At 37.4% G+C, this 26,537-nt stretch overlaps 1 protein-coding gene across 1 annotated transcript in view; it reads right to left on the reverse strand.

Moving 5' to 3' along the window:
* Positions 1-23,006, reverse strand: part of Khc-73 (Kinesin heavy chain 73) — a 405,567-nt gene extending 382,561 nt beyond the window's left edge. Inside the window, exon 1 of the mRNA XM_083114710.1 lies at positions 22,791-23,006. Coding sequence (XP_082970836.1) covers positions 22,791-22,845 — 55 coding nt within the window. The 5' untranslated portion in view covers positions 22,846-23,006. The remainder of the gene's footprint in view (positions 1-22,790) is intronic.
* Positions 23,007-26,537: the final 3,531 nt, after the last annotated feature.

Genomic DNA, 26,537 nt, shown 5'->3' on the forward strand with positions numbered 1-26,537 from the left:
TGCTGGGTGGGTGCCGGAGGAGTTTGAATAGGTGAAAAATATCCCGGTTCTCCCCTGCAGGGGATCGACCCCGGGTCTCTAACATGGTAGTCAGATGCCCTAACAACTGAGCATTATTTCTCGCTCGACACATGCCAATGGTGCACACTTAGCTTGGTAATTCAAAACACATCTCACGTGACAAATACTTAAGATGTGGCTCCCGTGTGACTGTAATTACACACTCGATCTCCTGTTAGAACCCTGCCACTTTGCTCTGTGATGCAAATGGTTTTGATAGAAGTTGAAAAAATCGTGGGAAATACATGATTTAATGTGGCTGTCGGAATTATACCATGTACGTATAACTCTATAGTTTACTCTTGAGTAAAATGTTGGAAAACTTGCATGTCCTATGTACACAAACAAGGCCTAGAAAAGACAAGAATGTTGGATTTCATGGAATATTTCGTTGTTTTAGGACATTTCTTTAAAAAAAAAAAATCGCTAAAAATGGCAACAATTGGCATTTTATGCCAAATTCGCATTATTTCGATATTTCAAACGGGCGAAAAATGTGTCCAGTCAGCACTGCACATTCCTAAACATAACTTCGCAGCAATTACCATTTTTCACGGTTTTGGCGTTTGCGAAAAACCAATGTCCCTACTAATTGGAAATTACTTTCTGGCCACCCGTCGTATAAATCAGTCGATGGAAAGTTAAAATTTTGCAGAGCTGGCAGAGAAAAGTCAATTCTTGAAGAAAGTGATTTGCTTTTATGATTGAATGATTCGAGTAAATATGATATTAAAATATTGACGTATTTATTATTAGTATTTTATTTTATAATATTGGACATTAACAATACTCAGTGAGAGATTAATGGCCATCTCTCATGAGTTTAAACAGACAGGACAGAGAGTAGTGTTAATCTCATTGCAATACTAGCGTTGCAGTAAATTTGCAAAATTTTTATAACGTTCACCAATGCTGATTTATGTTTCAATTTTTCGTGATAGTATTCAACATATATCCCATTTGGTTGGATTCTTCTTGATATCTAAGAATAGTGCAATGTCATTGTAACGTATGTTAACTTGTGCGAAACCAGTAATACGTCAGGATCAGTGGCGTATACTCTGGGTCATCTAGGTAATCGCAGATGACCCAGCTATATTTCTTTTTTTAAAAAATATACATTTCTTCGCAATATTCTTCCAAATAATTTCCATGCATACATTTCTTTACCTCCAGCGCGCGAATGCTTCCAACCGTTTGCCGCTGAATGTCCGGGAATCTTTCTCCAGCCGGTGGAATGACGTTAGGGAATCTCACCCTGACGTCATTCCACCCGCTTCCTTTACAACCCTTGGCGAGGAGAGAGGAGAGAGGAAAGAGGGGGAGGAAACACTGCTTCTCAGGCGCGGTGATTCCTTGGCCAGGGTAACCTCCTTCTGGTGAGAGTCACCGGTCTCAATCCCCAGAGCCTTTACCTTTCCCTCCGCTGGCGACCATTGAGACCTCCTACAACCCTCCTCCACAATTCCCTCCCGAAGGCTTTTGTGTCGTCGCTAAACATAGAAGCTGTGTTTTTTATGGCAGGGACACTTCTCAGGAACGGGAATTTTGGGTTCAAAAATTGCCTTCTGTAAGGGAAATAGGGAAAACATACCCGGTAGGGTGCGAAGAACAGGAAAATATGAATAACATGGGCAAACAAATTCTACGCTAATTTTCAATTTACATTTGCCTCTGTCTTGCTGATTTCGGTTTCTTGAACATAAATTTATCAAAAGCAAAAGGCTTAAATATTGAAGATGAAGCAAACTAAATTAAAATTCAAAGCTTAAGCAATTAAAGCACCTATATGCTGACACACCCCATTCTTGTATTTACAAAAATAGTGATTGTTTCTTCTCTCTAATCTTCAAAAGCAGCGAGAGTACTTCTTTCACGAAACTGAATATTTTTTAAAGGGAAAGATATCAGAAATAAATTATATATATATATATTAGTTAATTTAAGTTGCTATTCCGCCTCTTCAGATTAATAGTGATGAAGATGAACGAATTAAACATATAAGAAACAAAACACATGAGGCACGTAGCCAGGTGGAGAACTCGGGGGCTGAAACCCCCCTTCCCCGAAATCCTACATACATCTCATTTAAAAAGTGTATAGTGGTAATAATATGAGCCTCCCCGATGGCGCAGTGGTAGCGTCTTCGCCTTGTAATCAAGGGGTCCTGGGTTCGATAACCGGTGGAGGCTCATAGTGTTTCGGATCCCACTTTAAACTGTAGGTCCAGTTCCGATTAACCTTACTGTGCATAAAGTGAACTTAAAACAACAATTCAAGTATAGTGGTAATTAATTTTACTTCATTCGCAGGATTAAACACATTTCATACTACGCTATAATAATCTGAGATTCATCTTCAGGACTTCTACCCCCACTTTTTCAACTTTATGTTGCGGCTACTAATAAGGGATGAATACCCTCCGTCCCCACCCCCACCCCGAAATAAAATTCTGGCTCGGGCCTGCAACGATTCGAACTGTCATCGCAGGGAATTTCGAGCTCGGAAAGCTAATTGTTTTATCATTCATAGGGAATTTCATTCTGAGCCAGGAACACAACAGAAGTTTGGTGCGTGAAACTGAATGCGTGTGGTCGTTGGCTTTGTGCTGTGCTTGGTTTTTATTATTTATTTAGGTGTTAGTGTTTGTCGTGATAGTGCTGTGTTAAAGGATAATGTATGTGATAGAATATTTGCTGGTGAAACCTTTTGAAACAAGATCATTTTATGAGAAGTTGCAAATTGTTAATACAGGTAGGAAAGCCAGTGCCATCGCTTTAACTTACTTCAATATACAAAGACAAAAATCGGGAATATGTGAGGCATTTTTCGCAAGCAAATTATGACAGAACACCATGGTTGACATGAAGTACAAGTGTTAATAAGCTTTTTGTTGGGCGTGCTTACTCTTCGGGGTTGAAAGGAATGTATGGACGCGTGGCGGATACTGTAAACTAAACAATCTTTGCAACGCTTGTGGCAAACATGAAAAATCAAAAAGCCACATAACTTCCATTGTTAAGCTGCAATCTTTCGCATGGTCCTGGAGTAAGTTGAATTTTGCACTTATTAATTTTTTATAAATTAATATTGAGGGCTTTCATTTCACTAGTGCACGTCATTCATTTTATATTTCACAGCCTGTTTTTTTTTTATAGCTTTATAATACTGTCTTGTTTTATTATTTGAAATTCTACACGTATATTAAACTGCAATAACGAGAATTAATTGATGGTGGTCGCAGCAATAAGACAAACATTCCCACGCAATATTCATAAATCCGATATGGATCCTGACATAAATTGCACAGAAACGTTTGGGGTTTGAAGATCAAGGGTCGGAGATTACCCACTCGTTAGAACCAGCATACGCCACTGGTCAGGATGATGAAAGAAAACCTTCGTAAACACTGCTACATTAAATAAGGTGAAGTGAGATAGTAGAGTAATAGAATTTCAGCAGCATATTTGCAGTCTAAAGCTCTTCTTATTTATGCATTCGATTTTTATTGGATGTTGCAGTCCATGCAATTTCTGTCGCATGTAGTAGTGAGATACTTTGTCGGGTGGCAATATTCAACAAATTCAACTTGTATGGTACCCAAGAACATGAAAAATGTTACGTTCTCTTAAGAAATGTCCATTCTTTGAAACAAAAATACTAAAATTCGCACCTTCTTTTTAAATAGCGGGAGAAGAGGGGGCAAACTTCAGATTTTTATGCTTTTTTCATTGAAATTCGGGGGTCGCGCCCCCAAACGCCCTTTCTCGGTTCGGCATTCTGAATTGTACACGGTTGCATGCTATGATGTTTTAGCTGCAAAACAAAACTTATCCGAAGTAGATTGCTCCCATAGTGCCAGAGTAATAACAATTTACCTCCAAAAATACAAATTACCTACGGTATTTTTCGTAAAAAAAAATATCACATTTTGGCTTATTATTCAACTTGTATGGCACCCAAGAACATGAAAACTGTTACGTTCTCTTGAGAAATATCCATTCTTTGAAAAGAATATTAAATTTCGCGGCTTCTCGCCAAAATAGTGGGAGAAGAAGGGGCAAAATCCAGATTTTTTTCCATTGAAATTCGGGGGTCGCGCCCCCAAACCCCCTTTCCTCGGTTCGGCGTTCTGAATTGTACACGGTTGCATGCTCTGATGTTTTAGCTGCAAAACAAAACTTATCCGAAGTAGATTGCTCCCATAGTGCCCGAGTCATAACAATTTTCCTCAAAAAATGCAAAGTACCTATTTTCGTAAAAAAAAATTAAAAAATCACATTTTGGCTTATTATTCAACTTGTATGGCACCCAAGAACATGAAACATGCTTCATTCTCTTAAGAAATGTACATTCTTTGAAAAGAATACTAAAGTTTACGCCTTCTCCCCAAAATAGCGGGAGAAGAGGGGGCAAACTGCAGATTTTTGTTTTTTCCATTGAAATTCGGGGGTCGTGCCCAAGCTCCCTTCCTTGGTCCGGCGTTCTGAATTGTACATGGTTACATGCGCTGATGTTTTAGCTGAAAAACAAAAGTTATCCGAAGTAGATTGCTCCCATAGTGCCCGAGTTATAACAATTTTCCTCTAAAGAGAGTTCGAATTTGAGGTGTCAAAAAAAAAAAGTCAATGAAGAGGAAATTCCCTGACATTTCCCTGACTTTTTTTGACACCTCAAATTCCCTGACTTTTCCCGGTTTTCCAGGTCTGTCGCCACCCTGATAGTATATTATGTTCGACATAAATTGGGAGATGTATCCTGGGCTGAACTAATAAATAATAGGCTAATAATAATAGTAACGCTAGTCTAGATCAGGAATCAGAAAATGAATATTTCAAGAAGCAACACTGACAGGAAAAAAGGGGCATACGGGGTCAGATCTGGAGAACGAGAGGGTCACAAAAAAAACAAGAACATCCTTCTCGCTACGACCAATATTTGTCACCTTCTTACAACACGCTCTCCAGAGATGGCAGGCGGAAACTATGACAGGCTACTCAAACAAAATTTTCAGAAAGGTTTATATTTTATCATCAACTCCGATCTCTAACAACATGCCTGCAGAAAATTTACAAAACCGTTGTAATCATTTATAATCTTCCTAATCACTGTCCTACCCACAAAGTGCTCGAGCCAATTCAACACTGACATTATTTCAGATTTCGTAATTTCATGAAAGTTGCAGAATATTGCTGACGTACTCCGGCATAACCAAGCTGCGTGATATTTCTCAGTTGCTAGATCTACAACCACCTTGGGACTGTGCGCACAAAAACAAATTACGCCCGAGTGCCGGGGTAATGGCGTTATTCCTAAACCACACTTCAGTCTAAAAAAAAAAAAGCAAGATAAATTCGAGTATTACAATGGCAATATTGTTCGCAAGGCACAGAGCCACAATGCAGGCCCATAGCCAGGTATTTATTTCGGGGGAAGGGGGGGGGGCTCATCCTTTATCAGCAGAGGCGTCGCCAGAAATATTTATAGAGGGCGGCAGGCCATCAATAAAACTTGATTAGTAGAAATAATAATGACAATAATAATTATTACCACGGTTATAATTGTCATTTTACAATAATAACTATTACAAGTTATTAAAAATAAACTAATTTTAATCAAAATGTATTATTGTTATTATATAAATGGAGGGATTTTGCTACTCAATCCACCATATGAGTGACATTATTTTTCCTACATTTTGTACAGTTTGTGTACTGAAATTCATACTTTAAACGTTAGGGGCAAATTTAACTTATAAAGTTTATATTGTGACCTCTCACAAAAAAACTATAAATTTGGGAAGCTCTGGATCCATTTATTCTTTGAATTACACGCTAGAATATACATATATAAGCTGGTTGCTCTATTATACACTAAACGTTTTTTTCGCTCTAATGTTGAATCTGTGGCAACGTGCCTACCACAGTGCATACGGCGGTGCTGAGGCACAACGAAGTGGAAAGAGATAATGCTAATTACATGTGAATGACGACAGTTATGGGTTCGAATCTCGTGCAGTAAGAGGCACAATTTTAAGTTTAGTTCTTCATTTACTTCATCCAATGTTCTATCATTCATTCTCGTCGTCGCGATTATCATAAAAGTGACGTAACCTAAGGAAAGCAAGTGAAACCATTGTTAGAACAACCACTCCTAATTTATCACCCTTGGTATAGGCATCTCAACCATTCTACCGCTTCTCCCAAAACGATTAGCACAATGCATAGGCGTGCGCAGACACTCTGATTAGGGTGGGGGGGGGGGAAAGCCATGATAAAAGTTCAATCGGAAAAAGAAAAACCATCATTTCATTTGTGTTTTATTGTACTGATGGGTACGAAACGGGTGTATATAGTCTGCACCCGCCAAAAAAACACTGTATTAGAAGAATTCAAACTTCCGTGAAACTAATGTTCTTTGCCCCCTCTTTATTTCGCCCCGGTGTGGTTCCCACGTTGAGCAATGAACACATATTTTAGAAAAATGCGTTCGGTTTAACTCTATGTAGTATACCTCTCCCTCTCATAATAAACTTTCCACAATTCGTCCTTCACCACTAACTAACGCAATTAACGACATTGATCCAATCTCCAGCTTTAAGATCACTTAACCTTCACTTTCATTTTTAAGTATTGGAAGCGGATGTATTTAATAGTTCCGTGGAACTTTAAACACAAGAAATAAAACTTTCCTTTAAAAAGACATGACTTTCAAGATTCAATACTTTTAGCATTGTTCTTGGAAATTTATAATCACGATTCGAAACTGAACCATGGCATTTATGTGTGTATATAAAACACACACACCTACGAGAAAAATCTAAGGCGAAAACTCCAGCAAATGAGCATTTGGCCGATCATAACGTATAGTAAAACAAATTAACAAAACCACCGCCCAATTGATATGTCTGAATAAGTCACGTACACATATCAGGAGAATGTGTGAACTGTACAACAGATGTTCCGAAAGGGAACCAAAATTAGATATATTTCACATGCCTATTGGGACATTCAAAAAAGTTATTCAAGGAATGGAAGAATAAATGTCAACAATGTAAACATAAACGCAATTTTTGTAAATATATATTTATTTCGTAGTTTATACTCAATTACATATATGTACGTACTTTCTAGTGTCAATTATTTACAGGTCCTTTATTACACACATAATTAATATATTTCTTTAAGGTAAATAACTTCTATCCTTGATTTATACTGTGTTTATTTATTTCTATGTTTTATGTAATTTATAAAATATTATATTAGTATCTCCTTATATATATATATATATATATATATATATATATATATATTGTACATGGTGGTAAAGATCTGAAATACTGAGTGTAAAGATAAATACGTTGTGCATTGTACTTAATAATTGAAATATTGTATTCATGTAGGCTACTTTTGTAGATAATAGTTAGATATTTTATTCCACTCTCTTCAGTTAATATGTATTATTATAACTCGGTTTGTTAACTGTTCTATACACATATAATTTAGCGTTGACATGTTTTATGTTTATTTACATTTCTGCACAATACTATTTCTTATCAAACTGTACATTTACAAACTCAAAGCAAGAAATGTAGAACGCTGTAATTGGGCATTCGCCTGTTGTGTTTAATAATAAATAAATAAATAAAAGCAATTTTAAATAATTCTTGAATCACCTGGCTGATTGCCCGAGAAAACCTCTTCAAAAGCAATTTTGGTTTATGTGACAGACTTTCAGACAGTAAGTGTCAGTCTCGTCTAGATTGTACAGACGTCAGCCTTGATGTCTGCCGACACGTTTCTCATTTCGGTGCTGGTGACCCTCCATACATCAGCGAGAAAGTGGAAAATGTTGCATTGGAGATTGTGTTCAATATGAACGTTTTCTGTCGTCCACAGCTCGCGGAAATGTGGTGATTTCTCATGTCATAACGTCGTTTCTCATCGTAACTTCAAGTTTTTGTTACGTTAGAGGTTCAATGCTGTTAGCAGAGGCGTAGCAAGCGGTGAGTGAAGTGGGCGGCCGCCCAGGATCTCCATCCCATGGGGCTTGTACAAAGAATAGTAAGAAATAGAAGCGAAAAATAGATGGAAAAAGGCTCACTTTGAGGGCAAAAAGGCTACAACATTCTGTTTGTATCCGTCCTTAAATTCTAGATAAACGTTACAATTTGAATGAATACATCAAATATTTAGTATTTATATATATTAAAAAAAAAACACCTGGCATTAGTCGTTAGATTTTGGAAGCGACGCCTCTATAAATAAGCTATTAATAATTAAAAAAAAATTACCGTTCTATCGAATCTGTGATTGCTGTCGTGTTATACGTTTTATGAAACTCGGATGTGAGTGTTTGCGCTTGCACTAGGCAACAATGAACAATGAAGCTTTTCCAGGTTGAAGATTAAAAGATACCCACCCATACGACCATGTCACAAGAATGATTGTCAGGACTAGAAATATTATCCATACAGAGCATTGGCTCAACTGTGGACTATTCAGAAGCCCTGGGCGAATTCAGCTCCAGGAAAAGGAGAAAGACAACTTTAGGGTAAATGAAATGATTGAATATAATTTTAATCAATAATAATGCCTCAAGATTATGTACAGATTTATATTGAGTTTTCAAATTCAAAGAATTCTAATCTCGCCCAAGAAGGGGGTGCCCATCCTCCCAAAGGCCTATGACGCACCCCCCCCCCCCAAAGTAGAACATTCCTCTTGCCCCTCTTTATGCCGAATTATTTACTCACATTATTTTGATCAGACAAAATTTGCGGAACAATATAATAAAAACATATTTAAGCAATATATGATTATATAGTTTAAGTACTTTAAGCTTTCATGTTTGCTAACATGGAACGCTCACTGCTATTGTTAGTGTACTGAACCTTATTCCTAACACTTTGTCTGCTTGACTAATCTTGTATTAATGCGAACAGCATTTTCCAAACAGATTCTAAAGGCGTAAGAGGCAGTGTTTCATTTCAACCCCATCGCTGCGATCACCCATAGGTAGGTAAAAAACTATACATAATAATAACCATAACTAAAAATCAATAACAAGTCAAAGAAACGATCCCCCCATTTTTTTGTGAAGATATATAGAATTGGTAAAAAATCTTGTTCACCCCTAAAAACAATAATTCCCATGAATCCCCTCTGTGGGTACGCGGCCAGGGCCTCGCGATATGTTGCTACGCTAATGGTTGGAGTCAGGGGGTGCTATTCCGGCTTCCCGCGCTACGGCGGCACGTGAAGGTCTTCTGCTAGAGTGACGTCAAAAAGGGGATCCCTCAGCTGCGGGCCGCTTAATAACATGTAAAATCATACAAGTTTATCGCCTCATAGAGGCGATTATAACTCTTGGGAAGCAATGTTTATAACATGTAGTTCTTCTTCACTGCTTTCCCGTACCTTCTCAAGTTAACTGAGGATGGCAAACGAACAAATTCATGCTGAATTCAGCAAAAAGGGAATCAATGTCTTTGGTTCTTTAACACTATTTGTTTACACTTCTACACGCAGCAATAAAGTTGGTTGGTTGGTTGATTAGTTGATTTGGTGTTTTAAGTCCACTTTATGCACAGTAAGGCTAATCGAGACCGGACCTACAGGTTAAAGTGGAATCCGAACCACCATGTGCCTTCACAGGGTATCGACCCCGGGACCCCTTGATTACGAGACACAGCAATGAAGTTAAATGATTATTACATGAGAGTCTCATGTTGAGACGAGCACAATAGATAGAACACCCGAAAAATCGTAAAGTGAAACAATTTTAAATGCCTGTGTGTGCTGGAGGGGGGTGGGAGTAGAGTCTCGTGCGCATATTTTCATGCAAATAGTTTACTAACTTAATTAATTATAGCGTGGACATAACTGCAACAAGATCGAGAGAGTAAGATTGAACGGAAAGGATTAAGTAAGTCCCTCTACATGTATATAACGGGTCTCCATGACAGCAAAACGCTTTAGGAAGCCAGAGGCTCCAGTTTGAACCATAGTAAGGCATATAGCAATGCTTGTCTCATTCTCCACTCGTTAGTTCATCATTCATCCTCATAGTAGCGATCAACCCAGTAGAAATTCGTCTTTAAATGAACGACACATACATACGTATTGATTTATTATTATTTCGTTTTTCTGCTACTTCTGGCTAATAGCGAAGATGATGATGAATCGTGATAAGATGAGGCGGATGAAGGGACAATCATAAACATTTAAGGACAACACAATACGAGCCCCACCGAGGATTATAATGGCCACGAGTCCAGACGCCAGAGCCTCGCTAGTCACTAGTATGCAAAATGCAGTGGTATGAGCTCCAAAATTTCGGTGTTGTGTGCGTGTGAATAAACTATTATTATTATGAAGTTACAGTTACGCAATAATAAACGTCTAAGCCGTATGAATGCAAATATTGGCACCAGTTTCAATAATACGAATGTCTATAACAGTATCCTTCTTATTTAATTTTTATTTAACACGTAGTGTTTTTTTTTTATACGGAAGAAACATGCATCAAATTATGTCAATATATTGTACATATATTCAGGTAGTGTTGTATTTTAAAAATTTCCAGCAGTAGAATTTCAGCAACTTCCTTGCAGGGGCGACTTATTGTTGACAAGAATTAATTGAAGTTACTGCTGCATAACATAATAAGTACGAGTATATTGCAAAATCATAGACAAAATGCAGTGGGTGGAGGATGTCTATGCAATTTATCCTAGTGGGGAATTTTCTTTAAGAGGATATTCTTAACTAGAGAGATAACATTCCAAAACCTTTCCATCTTTGAGCACTGCTGCCTCTCCTGTGAAGAAATCTTGCGGTCGTCCTTGTCAAATTGCGTCATTACGAGGCAAATATTTTTTTCTTATTTTTGGGTTGCTTTCCTGTAACGTTTACCTAATTGGAAGGAGAGGATGAGTAATAAATAGAGGAAATAGATGGACACCTGCAAAGGGACACAATGTCCAGGCGGGACTCGAGCCTTAAACCTTCGCTGGGTAGCGAGATCGTTACTGAACCAATTAACGTTCTCATCTATTTCTAGTTTGAGAGCCTCCTGGATGGCGTAGTGGTGGCGTCATCGCCTTATAATCGAGGGATCCCGGGTTCGGTACCCGGTGGAGGCACGTAGTGGTTCGGATCCCACTTTAAACTGTAGGTACAATTAGCCTCAATGTACATAAACTGGACTTAAAACGCCAATTCAATCACTCTGTTTTATTATTTCACGTCGCTTTTTGACATATAGAGCAAACTAGGGCAATGAAATAAAAATGAAAGATGAAATAGATAAGACACAATGATACACACCCATGCCTCAACCAAGGTTCGCTTCTGAGTTCATAGAGCGTTACGCTAGCGATTCCTCCAGGTAAGGGATATACGATAGACGATTTGACGTACACCGAGGGAGTTCATACCTTCAGTTGGGAACATTCAAATGTAAAGTAATTGCTTCCAGTTTCGGAAAGCGACATGGCTTTCATTGTTCGGTATAAGCCAACTTCGAGGCACAGATTTCTCCCAGATGTCAGAAAAATCTGCAGGTCCAGTAGTAGCGATCAGGTATTCGTTTATAGAAGTGCTTGTGCTGTTTGTCTCGAATATTAAAGTGAGTAATTTTAGGTCGTATTACGTGTATTCGGTGTCTGTACCATGAATAAGCGTGCCAAAGGTAAACATTCTTGTGCTGTTGCAGAGTGTACCAATTGGGGCTTTAAGGAATCTGGCACCACATCTATTTCTATTTTGAGGGCCTCCCCGATGGCGTAGTGGTGGCGTCATCGCCTTATAATCGAGGGATTCCGGTTCGGTACCCGGTGGAGGCACGTAGTGGTTCGGATATGGAAAAAGTTATTCAATTTGAGATTATGTTTGCATCCTTCCATGGGTCAACTGTTTCCAAGTAACATAAAGTTATGGACACTCTAAAGACAGTACTTCAGTCAAAATTTCCTAAAGTTAACGAAAAGATTATTTCCCTGTATGTCAGAACAAGATCTTTTATTAGAATTCGACATTTGAATAAACTAATGAAACTCAAGTCCATGGAAGCAAGTGCAGCGAGAAAAAGACGACAGTGGGTAGCATCGTCTTCAAAATCATAAGTCTCCAGGAAGGGTAAGTTGTAATGAATTTTTATTCTTACTGATATTTATTTCCGCCTCGGCCTCCAGCGTATAGTGATTAACAAATCACATTGCTAAACCAAGACAGAGGCCAGGCCTATTGTTCATGTATTGGTTATTTGACGTAGCTTTTTTACCACTTTTGGTTAATCGCGGCGATGAGTGTTGATCACATAAAATTGATGAAAGGGCAGGCACAAAGAACATCAATGCCCACGACGCGACTCCAAGTCGGGAACTTCAGTGATGGGATTCAAAGTCGAACACGCGGTTGACCAGATTCGCCATCGAGCTGGCACGAGTTTCCTTGAATTTATTAAGGGATTACGCTTTCCCACGACATTGCATTTTATCCATTTATTATTTATTTATTAATTTCTAAAAAAACATATTTTGATGTTACGGTTTTTTAAACACAAATCAGTTTAGGTAGAATATTTCTGCAATTTTACCATAGTGTAAACTTTAATGTAAGCGAAAGCATGTTTGCATCACCAGTTAAAGATTTTCACATCTACAAAAAGAAAATATCCAAAACCCATTTCCACCTCACTCAAGGATTATGTTAATTCAATTCAAATTGTACACGGGTTCAGTGCCATGAATCTAACCTTTACTGAACAGAATGAGATTGGTTCATAGAATGTATCGCCGAAAATCAATTTCGCTGATATCCCTTTGTCGCTGTTCTATTTTCATTAGATACGAGCTCCAATTACCATTTTAATCCTTCGTTTTAAAAGTTATTCAAACATAAAAATAGTTATTGGGGGTCATTTTAAAGTTGTTTTTTTTTTTTACTTCATTACTGTCTTCATTTGATTATTTTTCTAAGAATTTCGGTGGGCTGGAGCCCCTTAAGCCCCCCATGCGTACACCAGTGCTTGCCACACTCATCTAGCCCATCAAGTTTATCATTTCATCATTCATTTTTATTGTTGCGGTTACCCTAAATACGTAGAAAAGCGACGTCATATAACAACAGCGACATCCTATGTATACTAGATATATAAATTATAATGAACAAATTATTAATAACAAACATCTGTGAAAATTTGAAGGTATGAAGGATAATAAGTATTGGTGTGGTAACGAAATATTTAATACGTAAAATTGTATTTATTTACCCATACGCAACTTCAGATTTCAATGTAGGGGCGATATAAGAGGATAGTCGTGATTACTTTTTTGTTTGATTTGTATAACGCCATTTATTGTAATTGCGTGCTGTAAACTTCTTCATATTATTGCCTATATCTTATTCCTTGCGTTTTGCTTATTATTCTGCTGCAAATGGTTAATAGAAAAAAGATATGGACAATTAAAAATGAAAATATTTCCCGTAAGCTTCCATTGCTACGCGAGCCTCGCCCCTTGACAGATCCCCTTGGTCACGTCAGAGCTCGTTGCGGCTTGCAGCCCCCCTGGTGGAGTGGTTATCACATCGAGCTATGACGCCATGGGTCCCGGATTCGAATCCCGGCCTGGGAATTGATGTTTGTGAGTGTCCATTCTTCAATTTCATCATGTCATTACTCATCAACAAAGATCACTTCTCTACAGGCTACAAACCATTCACAACTCATTAAAAGACGCTCCGGGCTTCCACTTATCAAAACAAACTTACAGAACGGACTGCATAAAGCAGCTAAAGAGTAAAGAATATTATTTTTGCCCTAGTTATTATTCTTGTTATATATGTATATGTGTGTGTATTACTCCATCTTATTATTTTGTTTATTTCTTTTCAGGTTTATATCATGATGTAAAATTAATTTTTCTGTATTCAGGATTTTTCAAATAAATCAATCCACATCTTCGCAAATTAGCCAAAAGTGGCACAAAAGCGAAGTAAAATAAAGCAAATCAAGCAGTGATGATGGCTTGATGATGATCCCAGTTGCATAACACTTGTGTTAGTACAGTATGTTAGTTCTGCGATTTTTTGCCATCCTAAAATTCGCCATGCTTTGAATTTTCTGGGTACACGAGGGCCTTTAAATGTGCTCACTAGGGGTGCCAGATCCGATGACCGCAGTATGTGTGCATGCATACGTATGAGAATATTTGTCTAGGTAACCCTAACTTCTACCTCACCAAGTATTTCTACGAACAGAACATTACATTCTCAAAAGACGGGGTAAAAATGTTTGCAATGTGTGTCAGAATAAAGAAATCTGAAACATGTGTCAGATAAATATCCACAAGTAATTATCACACAACAGATATTTGTTGATCATATTACAAGTAAACTGTAATTATTGATATTGGTTGACATAGGACACAGAGCATCAGCAAGGAAAAAGGAGAGGGCAATGAACTCACTTTGAAGCTTGACAGACAAATTTTCATATTACACACATAATTTAATTTCAATGTTTCACGTCTATTAATTATTGTAAGAGACTGGTAATTAAACAACGCAATGTAGCTCATTGGAAGGAGGCAATACAAAATTATTTCCCGTTACTTTCTATAGAAGTTAGGAGCTGTTGTGCCATAGAGTAATTTTAGTGCAGTTTTGACTGACTATATCTAATTAGCCGCAGTTCTGAAAGTTATGTTATGCTTTGAATATCATTGAAATCAGCTCGAACCTGGAGAAAGATACAGTGACATGCTTTTACATTATCATTCCTTTGTTTCTTCTGTAGTTTATAATCAGTAGGGAAAGGGTTTTAAGACCTAAAATATCACCAAAATATTCAAAATAAAAATGCACTTATGACCCAAAATATGTCCAAAAACAGTACAAATGTCCATTACCTTAAAATTGAACTACGTTACTGAATATTATTGGTGAATAATAAAATTACTGTAGTAGTACAGGCGAGGAATTTGTCTCCTTGATTGGGAACAAGCTTGGTAAAGTCAATCAGGGAGGTGGCGGGCCATTTCCTTGCCTTGTACCATCTATAATGTCAATGTAACTATATTAATTGCATGTGTCTGTAAACAATCTGTACACATAAATACACTATCTAATATTACTGTTCAGTATCAGATACAGTGATTTGCTGCTTATCTGTTTTATTATCCTTGACTAACGATCACATTTGCCCTTCGGATACTTAGAAAATTGAAAGACAAAAAAATGTATCTTTGATAAAGACCTGCAAACAGAAATATCTAACATCAAATATACTTGACAGTCTTTTCTGATATGTTATTAAATGTTACCAATAATGGAACAATATGATCATCTGAATCTAAATCCTACTGACAATGTTTGTAAAATTTTCAGTGGCACCTGGGGGATTTTGCTTTTAATTAAATAGACAAAAATACACTAATTTCAAACTAAACAAAAATGCCACCTTATAAGCATAAAATATTGGTGACACCATAGGAAAAGGTTTAATGTGTATTATCTTATTGTGTGTAAGATTTATAAGCTAATATTGTTATTGCAAAGCAGAAGGTATTGTAATTGCTCAATTAGTAAGGAATATGTTGTTCACATCCATTGTTTAATTCAGATGATTACAAAAAGATTGCTCTACAACAGTAGTTAATAATTTCATACATGTATTGCAAAATATGCACATGTATACAGATGTACGTGTGTGTATTAAATTCTGCCACATTCATCCATGAATTATTTTCCTGTAGTTTACGGTTATTACAAGCATAAGAAAACAGTTTTTTCTTTGTGACGTTTCAGGAGAACACACGCTCCTTTCATCAGACATTTATTTTCATTTTGACTAAAGATACAGTTATAACAATGGTTAGTAATTTTTAAACAAAAAGAATCTGTTATATAATGGATGTTGTCAATGTTACATTGTTGTAATATAGCAACTTAACTGTGAAAAAAGCAGTCTATTTTTTTTTTAAATTATGAATCCCAAATATCATCAGGTAATTCAAATTCATCATTGTTTTCACAAAGTCTCTTGATGTTTTCTGTTACATTAAATTTTAAAGATGGTGGCTTACTCCATTTGTGAAAAAGAAAACTCCACACTGGATCTATTACTAACCATTGTTATAACTGTATCTTTAGTCAAAATGAAAATAAATGTCTGATGAAAGGAGCGTGTGTTCTCCTGAAACGTCACAAAGAAAAAACTGTTTTCTTATGCTTGTAATAACCGTAAACTACAGGAAAATAATTCTATCATGCAAGCAATGCGTACATACAAGAAAAACTATTATTCATCCATGAAACTGGGCATAAAGTAGACTCTACTAAATTCAAGCAATAAGCATCAGACTAATATTTCCTTCAACCGAAATATTTATTTACTATTACCAGATACAATGCTGTCAAATAAAACTTAATGATTTGCTCCTATGTAAAACAATAAATAACCCTACATATAAAATGTAAAAAGCATGTTGTTAAGGGGCCATATCTTCACTGTAAGCTATGAATGTTGTACCTCAAATATCTGAACACTTCATGCTCTCTTCCAAGTGGCTTGTGGTAGTAATAGTGGTTTTGCAAGTTCATCACCAAAAATCAGGGTTGGGAAAAAATGAGTTTTTCCTTGAAAAACTAGTGTAATAATGCATTGTGGTTGAAAAAACACCTACAAATGATTTCTTAAAAAGCGATCACTGCTTATTAATTTTAATTTCTGGGGGGAGAGTTTTTGTTATAACGAACAAAAGATAAGCAATTACTTTTAATTTCAAATATACTTTACTAAGAATAATATCGATAGTAATCTGCACTCTTAATTTTAATTGATAACTTTGTCGCTTATGTTATGAAGATGATTACACTGGCCTGTATGGATTTGGATTTCTCGCAGATGACTGTTGTGTCTGAATAATTTCACCACGCTGATTCCAAAAATTATATACATTTTTAGCCATCACATCTAGTTTTTTTCAGAAAGTAGCAATATATTAACTATCTTCATTTCACAATAAAATGTGTAGTTCCATCATTTTCCCAATATATAGCTCTGTTCAGATGGTGGTAAAATTCCCCTAAATTAACATCCTTGGGCTTGGATTAAAACAGTTAACCATGCCAGGACTTGACTCTCCTTTCTCTGAACTTGGTCATTCTACAAACGTTACAATACTCTGAATACAGTGAATATTTTAAAGCATAGTTCTTGGTAAATTAATGTATGTAATTGGAGATGAATACTAAACAACTATTAATTATTATAATTTTCAAGTATCGGTTCTAAGTGGTACCGGCTCAGCCCTAAATTGGCATTGCGGAGTTCGTAAAAATAAGATACTATCATTGAACCCTAATTATCCTGAGAAAATTATGCAAAACATACAATTTATATCAACTCAACACCTATATTATGTGGCAAAAGTGAATGTTGTAATTAAGTGTACGCTATTTTAATAAATGTTGTGACTACATCACAAGTGTGTACATCTCTCTACAAACATTTTGAAGAGAATACCTATTTGAAATGGCACGGGATGGAATCAGTGACAGCAGGTGGTCTGGCTCTATGGGTGTGCACCTCAGCCTCATGGACAGAACAAGTGTTATCACCCCTTTCAATTACTCACACCTGCTTTTGCCTATATAATGATGCTTAATTGATTGATTGAATGATTTACTTTACTTCAGATTTCTGCATTAGGCAATGGATAATGTTCAATCATGGGTGGCACCAGGAGGGAGCAAAAGGGGGGCTTGTCACCCCTTAATTTTCTTCCGTGCCCCCTCCAGAACCCCTTCTTCAAAAGATATGTTGGACCAAAAACACTAACTCTATTATGTCGTGTCATATTGAGTGTCGAATGTTGGAACATACTCTGTACCAATATACAAAATAGTTATTTATGTATTGAAATTTCCAGTACAGCAGAAGCCATTTTAAACCGGAAAGAAACAACAGTAAAACAGTAGACTAAGATTAAAAAACACAAAAAATAAAATAAACAAACCAAAACATACCAAGGTAAACAGATCAGTTTCACAAAACCATTACTTATGTTCAATTTCTTTCTATCAAACGTAAATATGAACTGAATATATCTACTTGGTTTGAGATGATGTGGAACTTATTCGGTCGCCTATGGAATAGTTAACTTTGTATGAGTGAGAACCTGGGAATTGCAGTGAGGAAAGTTTCCTTGCACCTGTGTTTTGTGTCTAGGCACTCTGAGGGAGAGTTTGTGGAGTGTGATGTTAATACAGAGCATTCGCTACGAGACTCGGCGGCAAATGGCCCACCATCAGCGCATGTCTTTTTCGGTGAACAGGGTCCGTGACAGTCGCTAGACTCTGCTATTAAAATTACAGTTTACATATTGTGTACTAACGTTGACTACAGAAGGTGTTGAAAATGATGTCCCTCTGCTGCAACATATTCCTGGCATCTCCGAAGGAAATTAGGCATTTACACGTGCAAGTTTGTCTACTGTAATTCTCCCGATTTCTCGTACAATACTCTCTTTTAACTCACGGATGGTGTGCGGATTGTCTTTGTATACTTTATTTTTTAGGTTTCCCCATTTTTCTTTCTACTTTTATTCAGAACTGACCCTGTTACTCTAAACTTTTTTTACCAGGTTTAGTATAGTGGTCCTATGTGGAACGGGAACACCAGGAAATTTCGATGCAAAACGTCGTCGCATTTCTCCACAATTCCTCTTTCCGAAGTAACACCCGACAGGATAAATTCTTTGTTGTAATGTCAACTTTTGTGGTGCCATATTAAGCCACAATCTTCAACACACGGACATGGCACAACACAACTTCCGAAGGAGGATTATACTAGCGTCAGTCTGCAACGTCAACAGAAAGGGAAAGAGAGCGAAGGCAGGGAGAGAGAAAAAAACAAGACTTTAGCGTGTGACTGTCGCGGACCCCGTTCACCGGGAAAGACAAGCATTGATACTGCTCTGAAAGAAAAGCTGAATTTACTTCCTTGATCAGCTGCAGTTGTCTTTCTATTGTCAGCATTGTTGATAAGAATTGTTTCTTCAAGTGGTCTGTTTGAGATTTTCAATAATGGCTTGGTTGGTTAACCTTAAGTCCAACTTATGCACAGAGAGGCCAATCAGGACTGGACCTACAATTTAAAGTGGGATCCGAACCCCTGTGCGATGTGCCTCTGACACGTATCGAACATGGAAGCCCTTCATTACAGGGTGACAACATTACCACTACGTGATCGAGGAGGCCAGTTTTTGTTAATTGCCTATAGCTCAATATAATAAATGGTTTTATTTATTGATTGGTATTTGATGTGGTGGCAAAAGGGTTTCATGTTTTATTTATTTTCAACATCGTACCTCCTAAATTCCATCCTGCACCCGCACAGCACGATTAATCTTGGTGCTGCCTCTGTGTCCAATTAACATTGATTGTTTATAGAAAACCATTGTCATTAACATTACAAAATTATTAGTTTAATAATTTATAATGTAGGTGCAAGGTAATGGAGGGGGGGTGCTCTATGGCTTTAAACAGGAATATCCTCGGTCAAAAGACGAAATATCACAATGTGAAGATCATACCTTCTTGCAGGTATTTGTATTTTGTTTTCATTCAGGTCCACCATAGCAACAATTGTAATATGGATCAGCGCAGTCTAAGAAACAAATAATAAGGAAAATAGCATTCAAAGCCAATAGCATGCCCAGAATTTGCGAAGGAGATTATGTATATTGCCTCTGATCATCTCTCTTCTTTATGAATGCTGGGCCAAAGGAGAGGGTTATGGCCCCTACGAAACCTCCATTGGGCACGCTACTGTTTACAGCCAAGATTAAATAAGGGCTTGTAGTGACTCATTCACATGACTGATGCAAAAATGTATGGGTATGTAATAAGAGTTTTCACGGCTAACTCTAACCATCCACCGTTTTCTTCAGAAACTATGAGTTTCCAAAACCCTGAGAGACCAACTGCATATAACTCAAATGCTTCTCTTCTAGTGGGAATATTTTAGATCACCAGAGGGGCACGAAGGGATGCTTGTGCACCCCCTTCATTTTCTTCCACACCCCCTTCTCAAACTGATGTTGAACCTAATTAAATGTTATTTTACATTATGCAATGTCCTCGCTTTGGGTGTAGAATGTTAGGTATTGACGTGATACCACTGTTACTGTATTCAACAGGCAATCCATTAGTTCTGAAAAAGAAATAGCATTTACTTTTGTAGTGGCGGCGACCTCCACAAAATGTCAGCAGCTGTTTTCTTTCTTTCATCACCATTGTTGTTAAGAATTGGGTAAAAGTCGTCAATCGGAATAACGGATTTCTTCATTTTTACACAAGAGTATTTACTGGAATGAGTTTTTCTAGCACTTGGATACTTCGTCGAGATATTTTCTGTCATCGCAGAATCTGCTGCAGTGGTAAATCTTGTGTTTTCCACGAAAAATATCTCTCTGACGCACAATTGCCGTTGCTGTTCCTTCCTTGGCCCACGTGAACCGGATGATGATGATGACGTAATCTCTTGTCAGTGTTTCCAACGACGCAGTTGTTTTGCAAGAAGATGTAAAAACAAAAAATACATTCTCGATATTACTATGACCCAAAATTTTAACTATGTTTGCCTAACCTAACCGAACCTTACCATGAATGGTTTGTGGGGATATGCGTGAATGGTCCGTGGGGCATTTTTCGGTTAAGGAAGTTGGAAACACTGTATACCCACTGATACTACTGAAGCTGTACCTGCCATATTGTGCCTTAAGGAAGCGAGAAAATTAATATCAATAATAAATGTTATTGACATTATTTTCATCAGAAAAGTAAAATGTCACATTAAATAATGTTTTGCAATGCAGAATAGGTAAGTACGAATATAAAAAGTGACGAAATAAACGAGTGACAGGTGTTCAGCCAATCAACTACAGTTAATAAGAATTGTTTGTACTTTTGTTTATTCGTTTTTGATAAACTGCCTACAGCTCAGTGTGAGTTGTTTCATATTTTTATTTTGTTTTGGCATTGTTGATAAAAACTTTTTATTCCCGCCTACTTGCTTTCCTCTATTCTCTAAATCACACTGCAACAAAAATTTTAGTTGCTTTCAGTAATCACCGGGTTGTGCCTGGGAAATTAGTGAACACAGAGTTGTATTGAGATGGTTGTTTTGTTTTTTGTTGTTGTTGTTTATCCAGACTTCTGTGTTAGGAAAACAATCTGATAATTACATGAAACTGACTACATGATTTCATACTCTTGTACGCACTCAGAACTTCAGTTTGCATCATGATTTCCCTTATTTGCCCAAAGCATACAAATTGAACACTCGTCAGTGATCTCTAATATCTATGCATCGTGAAAAAGTACAAAAAGACAAAGAACTGATCAACAAAATGTTAGATGTTTATGTAAAGGATATAAGGTGAATCTTGTTTCTATTTAAAAAGGGGCTCACGCCTGAACTTCGCACCAACGCCAAACAATTTTCAAATAAATTATGATTTATATAACAGCAGGGTAACAGTTCCGTATATCGGAAACACATTTCTTCATTTTTACAGAAGAAACTACTAACGCAAATGAGTTTCTGCAAGCTTTCCAACGTTCGTCAAGGTATTTTTCATCGTGGAATTTTTTGACCGGGAAATCATGTATTTTTCACCGATGCACAATTTCCATTGCTTTCGATACATAAACTGCATGCTCCGCACGTTCAATGACGTAACCCACTATCAGTTTCAAACTCCTTTTTTTTTTTTTTTTTTTTTACTATGCTTGCCTAACCCAACCAAACCTAACATAACCTTATGGAAATGGTTCGTGGAGCAATTTGTCAGCTACCGTGTATAATGGTTCGTGGGGCTATCCGTCAGCTACCAGGGCTATCTTCAGCTACCCGTGCATAATGTATATTCCACCGGTGACGAACACAATAGTAGGTATTTTTCGGTGAAGAAGGTTAAAATACTCCATACCCACAACGTGAGTCAAGATGTGCCCGCCATATTGTGTGTTCCGGAAGCGAAGAAAGGAATGAAAAAAAGCACCCAGAATGTGAAAAATTTCGTGTAAATAGCATAATGGCACCTTGAACTATGTTGCGCAATACACAATTGGTAAGTACGAACCATGCGAAACACAAAATATCCGAATTTCATGCGTTCCCGATATACGGAACTGTTACCGAAAAAAACCGTGCGGGCGCCCTTGCATGCATATTTGATGTTTTCCATATTTTCAACATCGCGCTCCCTGAATTTCATTACGCAACCCCTCAGCAACCCTACATAATAAATCCTGGCGCCGCCGCTGCCACACATTATTCTGTTATGTGGCATTACTTTGAAATTTATAAAATTTTGTTTGTGGCGATTTCTAATCAATAACAGGTGCCTCAAAATACATTATTTTTTTCCTTTAACTTGATCAAACTGGCATGTATTTATTTTACGAGGGAGGGAGGGTTCAGTAACAAAAAAACTGTCCAAATAGAATGATAAATACTTAAAATATTAATCTTATTCTTCAATAAGAAATTTTAAATATATACAGCCTTATTTAATGCCTATCATTTGCTTATTTTCAACATAAAAAACTCTATTAAATGAGTCATCCAGATTATATAAGTCAAAGTACTCATTTTTTTCTGTGTTGCCTTCATTTTAATGAATGGAAAAAATATTATATTGCATTTGTACTCACCTCGCCTATTGAAGGGTCGAACCCGAACAGCTACTTTAATCTTGTCTGTCGCCATCTTTGTATTGAACAATCTTTACGCAGATAAAAATGTTAGCACACACACACTAATACTTTAACACTTGATTCCAGTTGAATACAACAAATTCAACCCATTTCATACACGAAAAAAACATTATTTCTTTAACACAAAACATCGCACGTCTTACACCCTTCCGCCATGTTGCTACTCTTGAGAAAATGTCATACGGGTATGTGACTACGTCACTACACAGGCAGGAGGCAAGAACAGGTATTTGGTCTCGTGTGAGCGAAAACATGCGAAACTTCCCTTGTCTCAAAAACAGAAAATATTACGGCAACTCTTTCTTGTTACAAAAAATCGAAAGTAAAATACTCTTCGGCGAAAAGTTTCAAATCTTTTGTATGAAATTAAATAGAGCATGAACACGAAATGTGATGTAGACCAGTGGCATGCCAGTGGTTACTAAAGTGTGCGCCGCGGCGCCCTGGCTGGGTTTGAGGGGCGTCGCGATATGTTCCATTATATTCACTGAAATGATTATGGTGTTCCAACTATTTGCTTATTTAGTACTTTTTACGGTACCAGTGAGATCTCCACCGAACACCTCTCACTCGTTTATTTCGTCATTTTTTAACATTCTTACATATCTATTCTGCATTTTGCTTTTTTCACGAAAATAATTTTAATTTTTCACATTTACAGTAAATATTGTTCTTCGTTTTTTCGCTTCCGTAATACACATATGGCGGGTACAGCTTGAGTCGCATCCTGCATCATATGGGTATGCAGTGTTGCCAACCTTCGTAACCGAAAAATACCTGAATAGGCCCACAAACCATTGACGCATAGCCCCAGAAACCATTTACGGATAGCCCCACGAACAATTTCCGGCAAGGTTAGGTTCAGTTAGGTTAGACAAGCATAGTTAAAATTTTGTTCGTAAAAAATAGACTATGGTAAAACAATGCGATATTGTTTTGAAAAAAATCGCCTTCACTTCTTGCAAAACAACGGCGTGGTTGGAAACACTAACAGGGGGTTACGTCATGAAACGTACGGAACATCCAGCTCATGTAGAGGAAGCAACGGTCATTGTGCGTCGGAGATATATTTTTCTTCAAAAATACACGATTTCCCGGTCGAATAGATTCCACGATGGAAGAAAATACCTCCACGAACTTTCAGAATGCTACAGAAAGTCATTTCCGTAAGTAGTTTCTTCTGTAAAAATGAAGAAATCCGTTCGGCGGAGATCGCACTTTTACACTTTTTACGTGTAAAATGTTTCTTAATTTGAAATATGTGTATTAGCAAGCTAACGAGACTAACTGAGCGTTGCAAGTGTTTATAGGCACACATTCTGACGAGGGCGCCGTGGAAAAATCTTGAAACACTAGGGGCGCCGTGAAACGAAAAAGATTGGGAACCTCTTATCTGATGTAGACGATAGGTTTAACGGTGTTCGGGTTCGATACCTGGTGGAGAGACACAGTGGTTCGGATCCCACTTTCAACTTTGGGTCCAGTCCCAATTAGCCCATGTATGCACAAATTGGGTTTAAAACAAAACTCAGACAGTAAAGTGATACAACCCACATAAATCATTCAACCCAAATTGTATTACTTGTGACGCCGTGCCAGAGTGATTAGCACATCGCACTATGATGCCAGGAATCCCGGCCTAGGCATGGATGTTTGTGAGTGTCCATTCATGAATTTCATCATGTCATCACTCATGCCCATCTTCGCAAATTAGCTAAAAGTGGCACAAGAAGCTAGTGGCGTGCCCAAGGGAGGATTGGTGGGGGTTATAACCCCCCCCTTTTGGTCCAGTATTTAAAAAAAAACGTCAAAGGCAGGAAAATATGGCAATATGAGGACTGGAACCTTAAAAAATGTGCACATAACCCAATCCCTTTCGAAAATCCTGGGCACGCCACTGCAAGAAGCGAAGTAATATACAGCAAATCAATCAATCAAGCAGTGATGGCTCGTGGTTAAGAACGTTGGTGATTGCTGTGAAAAAAATCATTACACACACACAATATATATATATATATATATATATATATATATTGTGTGTGTGTGTGATTGTGTACTTTACGAGCATTTATTCAAACAAGAATTTAACAAAACCTTCTTCCCTTCTAAGGACACCCGATCTGAACCCTATATACCAGCATATAGAAACCAGAATGGGACATTTCCCCTTATCCCCCTTCAAACCCCACTCTGGCTATAGCCATTATATATTGACAATGAAAATACTTTCTTCTTAAAATTCTGCGGCCAATTGTTCTTCTATGGGGCAGGGCTGTTTTTTACCCTTAACCCGAACCATCAGTCTGACAGACCCACTGAAAATTTCATCGGGCTCCTGTGACAATACTGTTGCTCTCTCCATCCTGAAACCTTTCCTGTGAAGGAGTCAAACTATATCAGTTGCTTGTTGATTACCGACCGGCAAGGTAGCTTTATACCGTATGATGATACGGGGTCTGTAAGACCGGGTAGTTCGGTTTACTTCGGAATCGCTTTGGTCCGTAATACTGTGTGGTTCGAGTTGTGTACATTTGTGTAGTGTGTTCGTTTTTGTTCCTCTTATTGCATTTTTGTGAACTATTTCCATGACCCAAGAAAGAAAACGAGACGATGATGGGATGATTCAACCGTTTTCTTTTTTCTTTGTTACTTACTTGTTTTCTGATTTTACTTCTGCTTTGAATATAGTACCCTGCTTCGGCTTGCGAGCTCTGGGTTTATGGTACCAGACCGACCAGTCACTCGTAAGTCTTAAGTTAGCTAATTTGTGAAACAAGAAATAAACCACTGATATCTAATTTTACCTTGTATTGGAAAAAATACACCTTAAAATCCAATAGTCACTACATTTTACAAAACCGTGATATCAACTTTTCTTCTAATGCTGTTCTTGTGCCAGAGAATGTGATGAGGGATTAAAAAAAAATATTTTAGCGACGCTCGTATAAAGTTTTAACAATCGCGGGAAACTCGCAACGCGAAGTCCGACGGCACTACTCCTAACCGAGGAAATCTTTCCGCGCCGAGAAAGTTAATGTTACTCCTTTTCTGTTACCAACCGCACTCTTCTCCTTCATTTTGCACCACTCACCCCATTGCAACTCTAAGTCTGTGATTGGTCTTTGCATAATCACACCATGCAATGTTATGCCAATAGCATTCAAGCTCTTAACTGCCTAGCGACAGCTTCTACTGCGCCACTATGCTAAACACGTTCACTGTAATATAACACTCTTCCTACGCACTATTCCTGTTCCTTCAAATCACCCTTTCGTCCTACGTGTGCGTTATTTTACGTGACCCAAAGTAATCGGTCACAATCTGCCCCTCTCTGGGCAAAAATAAAAATTTCCAGTCAAATGAGGAATTTTTATTTCAGTAGGTTGGTCCTAAATGATCAGTTCTATTTACTTTGGTCACTTGACTTCCTCGGTTGGTTATTCACTTTTTGAACACTCCTCGTATAATCACTACACACGCATCATCATTCCCTATCACCACATTGTGTTGGCAAAATTTATATTTAAATTTGACATTTATTTTATACAGCACAAAATATAAAAGTACAAGAGTTAATATAAAAGTACAAGAGATTATACAATATTAGGTGAATCCCTTATTTTCCACCATCCTTTGAAGTAGTACATTGTTTACCTAATAAGAATTAATACATAATAATATATC

The sequence above is a fragment of the Lepisma saccharinum genome, chromosome 29 (assembly GCF_977018435.1).
Source record: "Lepisma saccharinum chromosome 29, izLepSacc3.1, whole genome shotgun sequence".
Classification (NCBI taxonomy): domain Eukaryota; kingdom Metazoa; phylum Arthropoda; class Insecta; order Zygentoma; family Lepismatidae; genus Lepisma; species Lepisma saccharinum.